The sequence below is a fragment of the Aplysia californica genome, unplaced genomic scaffold (assembly GCF_000002075.1).
Source record: "Aplysia californica isolate F4 #8 unplaced genomic scaffold, AplCal3.0 scaffold00115, whole genome shotgun sequence".
Taxonomy (NCBI): Eukaryota; Metazoa; Mollusca; class Gastropoda; order Aplysiida; family Aplysiidae; genus Aplysia; species Aplysia californica.
Genome location: NW_004797385.1, coordinates 1,100,653 through 1,109,367, shown reverse-complemented (window position 1 = coordinate 1,109,367; position 8,715 = coordinate 1,100,653). Strand labels below are relative to the sequence as shown.

Here is an 8,715-nt window from a genome sequence, read left to right as displayed (position 1 = left end):
GACTAGAACAATTTCTCCTCAACTCGTGCAATAGATAGTTCTGCACATTGCCTACTGTATGCGTATAGGCCAGTTTTGCTTTCTATGTACATGTAGCTTTTTCTCCTGAAAAAAAAAGGTTGTAATCTATTACCTTTTTTACTTGAAGTAGTATTTTGCTATTTTTTGGTCTCTTTTTATTTTGCTACTTCACACCATATGTCACATGTCACTTTGGAATTAGAGCACTTGGGTCAAGAGGAAGCCAGAAAAAGTAAAGTTACATCTATTGCCTTTTTTTTTTCTTGAAGTCCTTGAAGTAGTCGATTGCTATCTTCTTGTCTCCTACCATTCCCTACTTTACACTATGTGCCACATGTCAGAGCACTTGGGCGGAGAGGAAGCGGGTGGTTGGAGGGTGTCACCAGTACGTGCTACTTCTTTACTTTCCCTTTGTTGTTTCTGTCTGTCTGTCTGACTGCCTTTACTTTTTCCCAGCACTAAATGACTATTATTGTGTGGATGTGCTTCTCCTTACTCAAACAAATAATCAAACAAACAAACAAAGCCAAAAGGAAGATTGAATTTTTCAAGATGGGCAGCAAAACCAATCCTCTTCTCACCCCTCTTCAATTCAAACAGCGGGCTACTATACCCATTTCCGTGTTTTAAAATGTCAGTTTTGTTTAATAGTGCTTTGAACTTCAACAAAACCAAAGTGGTGGGCAGTTGGAGGGCACAACTGGTTAGTAGATCCTACTTCTTTACTTTCCCAATCCCTTTGTTACTTCTGTTTGTCTGTCTTTCTTTTCTCCCAGCACTAAATGGTCGTTATATTGTGTTGATGCACTTCTCTTTACTCAAACAAAAAAACAAAACAAACAAAAGTCACGTTTTTGGAGAGACTGTTGCACATGTATGAAGAATGTTAACATTTTGAGAAGGGTGCTGACAAAATTAGTTACTTCTTGGATTCGAGACCGAATGAAACAGATGTGTTGCGCTTATAGGTTAAGTTTTTACAACTTAAAAGTATGAAATAATAAACGGCTTATTATGGCATCAATCGAAAATTGTCTACAAATTTAACCCTATTGTCGATTTTTGACCAGTATATATATACCTCCATTTGTGGAGTGCGAGAAGTAACTCAATTTGTAAGCACATTTCACAAATACATAATTAGAAACACAAAAACATCCAGAGTTTGCATTATGTATTTGTTTATTTGAGAGTTATCTACCCTTTTGATACATAACAGTTGAGAGTGGTGGGCAGAGGGTTACATTGTCTGCACAGACAGAGATGATAACATAATGACAGGCTGGAAACAAAACTGGTAGATGTCACACCTACCCGCACTTCTGCATAGCACTGTACGGTAAAAACTGCATAGATCAGGGAAGCTTCTTAGAAGTGGGGTGTACAAAAACAAATCACAATATTGCAATTAAGATACTGCCGGATATATGCTACAGCTATACTCATCTGTCACCTTCAAGCTTGGAAAAGTATTTGCAAGCAAGTAGACTAAAAGTATGTTTCATATTTTGCGCGGGAGAACCATGGAATGAATAGAAAATGTTTGTGAATTATGAAGACGTATTTCACGACATAGTATTCATTATCCTTCAAATTATGTGTGTCGAAATGTCATACTCATTGAGGCTTTTTCAAGTCTGTTTATCGAAAGTTTAACAGTTTCAAATTATTTCCAAATATCAATCTGATTATCCTTTGGAAGACAGTTTAAATAATAAAAATGAAGCACACATTAAAACCAGTCTTGCTTTCTAAGTACAAGTAGCTTTTTCTCGGAAAAAAAAAGAAAGTTACATCTATTATTATTTATTACTCATAATTATTTGCAGATGAAAGCAATAAGTGAAACCTATTTTTTTCTTACAACATATTCATGGTACACCTCATTTCTGTGCTTAAAACAGATCACAAAAATTTGCAGCAAGTACTGAATTCGTGGTTCTGAAACATAGAATTGAATATGTAGTCCACATTTCACCAGATGCTTTTTTCTCTCTTCAAAGATATTCAACTTTGTTTTAAAACTGCAATGAGCTGTAAAAGAACTTTTGTTTTATATCAATCCTTCAACAGCTTGTTCCTGATAATCAAACTTACTCAACAGTTTTTTTCATCATACAGTATTGTTTAAATTTTGGATACTTTCGCCTATCCTACTGAAAAAAAGCCTCACTATATGTTATTATTAGTTATCTTTTCTTACTAATGCTGGGTATATATCTATATGATATATGAAATACATTCACACAAGTAAATAGAAAATTGTTATGACATTATCCAATCTACTCTACCCCATTCCGAGGTGACACTTACTATATCTCACTACAAAGTTGTACATCATGTATGCTAACAAAACCTGTCCTTCATACTTCATAAGGATGAAGGTTTATATTTATTCAACATAGTCAAAAGTAGTTAATTTTAGGTAACAAATCATGAGGGGTGGGGATGGGAAAATGAAGGGGGGCTTGGGCCTTAATCATATTTGCTCTTCACAACATAAACTTTTGTGAGACATGCGATTTGCCTTATTTTCTAGTTTCAATTCCTTCAAGCAGTATTCTGCACATACGGATACTAGACATCAATATTGTTATTTAAAGTCTTTACAACATATTATTTCAATTTCTACTTTGGCAAGTACGGGGTACCAGCAGACATGAGGAATACATGCACAGAAATGGTGTCTTCCTGCAAACAAACTCACAACCGTTCAGATCAAAAGTGAATCACATTTTAAGTCAATGTGAAAAAATTTCAAGAAAGCACCCGGTATATAACAGAATGATAAGAAATCCATTTCACGACAGTCAAAGACAAACAGAAAGAAAGGAGTGATGAAAAGACAGAGACAGACAGAGAGACAAAGGGGAATGATACAAAGCAAAACACCATTTGAATAAATTTTACATACATAAGAGTTGCTGTGGGCATGCTTTGTAAATTATTTGTTTGTATATACGTAAATATAGATGACACACTGGTGCCATAAACACTAAGCATAATGTATCAAACTTGCGGAGCAAATTACACGGCTAACAGTGAAACGCAAATTATTAAGTATAACAAGATAAGCTCTATCTTAAAAAAAAAAGACTGAAAAGAAAATGAATTCATAATCTCTGCTACAGCATAAATGAGCCTTGCTCCTTTCTGACTAATAGCACCTTTGTAAATCAGTGAGATAACATCATCTAAAAAATAACAAATCAACAAGTCTACAGGATATTTTTTTTTTTTAAATACTAGAAAAAAAATCATTTGATGAATAGAAATTAATTTCAGTTGCTTTAATATTTTATCTCCAGTGTTTTAATTTGATAGAATATTCAATCAAGCAGGCTAGAGCTGTATTCTGAAAGTGTACGAGGTATATATACTGAGGGCAAATGATACGCATACAAGTTGAATGTACACTCTCTACATGTAATATGCAGCATTTTAGAAAATACGAAATATTGAATACATCCCCAGCTCAAACCAATACATTTTTCAAACTCAAAAAATATGCAATAATTTGTAAAATTATGTTACGCCTACCAACTAATTCAGAGTTGCCTGTTTAAACTTGTTATTTCTCATTTTTTAATTTACTAAGAGAAAAGAATCAATATTGAGAAGTTTGTGCTGGTTTCAATAAAATAGCCATTTACAACAACACTTGTTTCACTCATTAAAGTAAAAAAAATATGTAGAATAATTAGGCCTTGGAAGCTTTAAAAATAAGGTGAGATGTATGAGAATTTACTAGGAATGTTACAGATAAACTGTGACACTGTGAGGTAGCAATAGAAGAGAGAAGGAAGTAAATTATCTACAACATCAAGGCAATCACCAGCATACAGCATTAATCAAAGGGATACATTTGAGAGAAATGAACACCTTCAGTATCATACAGGTTTCGTTGGGGGGGAAAAAAAAAAAAGTGAAAGAGGTTTTGGACTGGAGCAAATGGTAGCTGCGAGGTCATCTTAACGAGTCATTACCTTATATTGGCCTTGTGAAGATGATCACAACAACTAAAAGACGACGGTACAGTTTTGGAAGAAACCAATGCCATCACGGAACAACAGTAACATTTTGATCCAGAGAAATAACTCCAGAGAAGGAATGTAAATTGCTGCCGCATACATGTAACCATTTTGTTTCAGCAGTCTTTATAAGTACATGTTGATAAAATTACTGGTGATATTCATGTACAATAGTAGTTGTACGATTACAGTTACTGCCAATACAGATAGCGTTTTCAATTATAGTTAGAATGAAACCTTAAAAATAGATAATATATATATATATATATATTTCCCCACTGTATCAGCAGTTTTGTAAGTACGGCAATCATTTACAATACATGTAACAGTTTTAAAATAACATGTAAAATTGCATATTTCAATTATTTTTAATTGAATAAGAGAGACATAATCAAAGGAAAAGTCAGAGATCGTTTTGTAAGCTTTCTGTAACTCTTAGTCTTATTTAAGTACAATCAATTTGTTCAACGTAACAGGAGAAAAAGTAAAGTACCAGATCTTTTATAGTCTTTCACTATCATCTACTGAATTCAGCTAGCGGCATATTCTAGAAAACTTTCTACAATGGCAGAACAAATATTTTTAGATGTAAAGCATATTTAAAACATTAACTCATAAAAACCACGATTCTAAAACATAATAGGGCCTAATTGGCTTGTCACAGTCAAGTCATGTCTCATCAAATTCTCATATCTCAGAAATACATACTTATTATAATGCAAGACTGCTAAAGGCCATTTCCTTGTGACATCACTGTGAACTTTTTTTTTATTGCATGAAGCTTGATGATAGTTCTTACAGGAATATTTGAGATAAGGATGCGAACAAGTAAGCTACAAATAAGAACTATCAAAACAGTTTAAATCTTTGGTACAATTATTGTTACCGCTATACATTCAAACAGTGAAAAAATGAGAAACATAAGAAACTGCTATGAGACAGAATAAAAGAACATTTTTTGTATATATATAAAAATACACACATAAATATCAGTAATAATGTTATTTATATATATCATTTATTTGTAAGCAAACAACTTTGTTTTGTTGTTTTTTTTTGCAGTAGGAAACTATACATGCTTTTTCATATACACGTATAAGAGTATAAAGTACTACAGTCGTGTACAGCAGATCTTGTTGCAAGAGCTTTCATTGGAATGTGTACAAAGCAACAATTGCATCAACACTACAACAACAACAGCAACAACAACAACAACAACAACAACAACAACAACAGCAACAATGTAACAGTAACTTCAAACCAAGAAAAACATCCAGAGTAGAGTACCCATTAATAAAAAAGTTTTCATCGCACTCTGAGAATCATAATTTATCCATAGCAAATAGTAACAAATTCACACATATATGTATATATATATATATATATATATATATATATATATAATATGTATATCTACGTATATCTATATGTACGTAAAATGTATATATTTGAGTACATAATTAACATTAAATGTAAAAACATTATGTCGACACCAGAACAAGCAGACTTTGCCCTTTGTCTCTTTGCTGTAGGAATTCTTCGAATTGCTTATCAATTCCTAGAAAGCAAAGAAAACTACGAAAAACACAAGGAATAAAACAAGTAATGTAAAATAGAAACGCCCTTTCCTCCGAGTAAGAAAAAGACATACCAGCAACAAAGTAAACAAAAAATTAAAATAGTATTAAAAAAACAAAAGTTTTGATCTTTGCATACCCTTGTGTTGGATCGGTTTAAACCTGCGGAGTTAGCGGAGCGTACACTTTTGATTTCTTTTCATTGGTAAGTCTAATACAGTAAATCAGCTCCAGAGACGGGTGGGAGCTGTCCCATTTCCTGTCGAGTGCGCATGTTCGTGTGGTCTACGTCACCCTTGCCATCTGCAACATCCAAGATCTGCGAGAAGAGTTTAAGGGTCTCCATGCCGCTGAGTTGTCTCTCGTGAGGGGCCAACTGTTCCGTCTCATAGCGAGACACGTCGCGCGACCGTGATCGGCCATCTTCGATAGCACTCACTGAAAGAAAAAAAAAACGTGTTACATTGTATAATAATCATAGATGTTTTATGCCCCTTTCAACACAATTAATTTAGATAATTTACAAGGCTGGCTTCTTCGACAAAACTTCAATCATTTATCCACGGAGAATGGGTTCTCAAGCTGAGTTCGTTGCGAGAATAGCTTACAAAATGTTTCTGTTTCAATTTTGACACGCCACTTTCCTCAAATGATGCTTAATGGCAGTTTAGTTCTTCAAGAACATCAAATTATTTTTTCTTTAAACAATATTCAGCCGAACATGCAATTTCCACCTCCCCACCTGTGGTGAGTAGGTGCGGAGGGCAATGATTTTATCAAAATCAATACAGTTTTATAAGATGACTTTAAAAAATATAGCGAATTATTATGAAGTTAATAGTAATTACATCAGCAGAAAGATTAAATAAATTTAAGAGAAAAAAAAACAGTCTCAATACTTGGCAAATTGAAGAGCTTAATTGCTCACACAAAGTTATTTCTATGTACTCCCATTTAAAATGCTAAACTAAAAAAAGAGTCAATAGCAACAAAAATAACCAGCGCAAATTTCCTTTGCAATGAGTTGTCCCCTTTGATGTGCTCTTCCATCCAGAGCATAGTTCTGCTGTCAAAGGTAGACAGACAGACAGACAGACAGACAGACAGACAGACAGACAGACAGACAGACAGATAGACAGACAGACAGACAGACAGATAGACAGACAGACAGACAGACAGGCAGGCACACAGAAAGACAGACAGAGAAGTACACAGACAGACTAGTAGACAAACAGTGGACTCACTGGGAGGGCCGACAGTGTCCATTACATGGTTGTAGAGACGCCTCCTCTGGTCATTGGCCAGCAGGTCTATCTCGATCTGTCTGGTGACGATTGCCTGGGACTTCCGCCACACGTTGAACTCGTAGTCGGTGGGCACGATGCGCTCAGCGATCACCTGGTGAACACACATGGACATGTGCATTTGTTTGCTTGTTTGTTTGTTTGCTTGCTTGTTTGTTTGTTTGTTCATTTGTTCATTTGTTTGTTTATTTCTTTGTTTAAATTATGATAATAATTACAATCATTTCTATAGCACCCACTCCCGGCTGGCTCTAAGCACTTCATAATAAAATCATTTTGTATCTAAATCAACGGTTTTTGCATACTGCACCATATTCAATATTATAATATGTGCAGCAGTTCTTTCATGTATAATATTATATTAGCTTAATGTGAGAAAGAACGCTTACTTAAAAATACAATCACTGTAACTACTGATTACACTTGCTGTAGGAAAAAAAATCAAAGTAAAGAGAAGTTCATAAACACTATACTAAAAAATAAGATAGAAACAACAGAGACCAAGAAAAGGAGTAAGACCCACCGAGGCGCTATAACTCCAACCAGCCATAACGGCAAATTTTAATGTTTTAAATATTTGTATGAGTAAGGAGAATGGTCATTTGAAGCTGAGAAAAAAAAGTAGGATAGACAAGATAGATTTTTTTTTTTATATGTGAGGAGGATGAGGAAGAGGAGAAGAACTAGCAGAACTAGACGTACAAAAGGAACAAGAACAAGAACAAAAAGAACAAGAACAAGAACAAGAAGAACAAAAAGAATACGAACAAGAAGAACGAAAAGAACATGAACAAGAAGAACAAAGGGACAAGAACCAGAAGAACAAAAAGAACAAAAAGAACAAAAAGAACATGAACAGAAAGAGCGGGAGGAAGGGGAGGAGGAGGAGGTGGAGGAAAAGGAGAGAGCATGGAAAAGGAGAAAAAGGAGGAAGAAAAACACAACAAAAACAAAAACAAGAACGAAAAGAACATTAAAAAGGAAACAACAACGAAGCATAGATTAGAGATTATAACTAGCGCGCGTTTTTCCCACACCACACTACCCACAGACACTGACCTTGATGATGACGTAAGCCTTCCCTTGCTGCAAGGTCAGCTCCACTTTCTCGTTGACGCTGTCAAAGTTGCTGGTGTTTCTGGAGGCCGTGCGCTGGCCGTCCGCGTGGATGAAGTCGATGTCGCCGAAAATTTCTGGTGGTTACGTTGCCATGGTAACAAGAAAGAAACATAGTTTGTATGACGACACATTTGAAGGATGGCACATTGTTGTGTGTATTATGATGATGATAATGATATAGATCTGTGTGTTGTGTGTGTGTGTATGTGTGTGTGTGTGTTTGTGTGTGTGCGTGTGTGTGTGCATGTGTGTGGGAGAGAGAGAGAGTGAGAGAGAGAGAGAGAGAGAGACAGACAGACAGACAGACAGACAGACAGACAGAGGGACAAACAGAGATGGGGTAGGCCGTCTCTTTCAAAATCAAGCTGAGGTGATAAATCTAAAGTGAATGAAAGCATTCCTAATCTTGCAAAACAACATTTTAAGAAGATGTTCAACAAGCCATGTCGGCCCACAAATCTGACCCTAAGGGTCCGGTACAGAGCTAGGGGGTCATGGCTGACTGTTGCCTGGACCAAAAAAAAAAAGCTTTAACACGGTACTCAGTGATGTGTGGAAATTCCAACGTTGGCTACGCATGGGAAGACAAAGAAAATGTTTTCCTTTCATTACTGTGTTATTGGAAAGAAGGTGGTGTGAATAAAGTCCGTTTCGATATTGGAC

The 8,715-nt window shown here is 35.3% G+C and overlaps 1 protein-coding gene across 1 annotated transcript in view; it reads right to left on the bottom strand.

The window, feature by feature from the left end:
- Positions 1 to 5,825: 5,825 nt before the first annotated feature.
- Positions 5,826 to 8,715, bottom strand: part of LOC101855181 (serine-rich adhesin for platelets) — a gene marked incomplete at its 5' end in the record, with an annotated part of 101,355 nt that continues 98,465 nt past the window's right edge. The window contains 3 exon segments of the mRNA XM_013081092.2: positions 5,826 to 6,067; positions 6,874 to 7,027; positions 7,993 to 8,126. Coding sequence (XP_012936546.1) covers positions 5,841 to 6,067; positions 6,874 to 7,027; positions 7,993 to 8,126 — 515 coding nt within the window.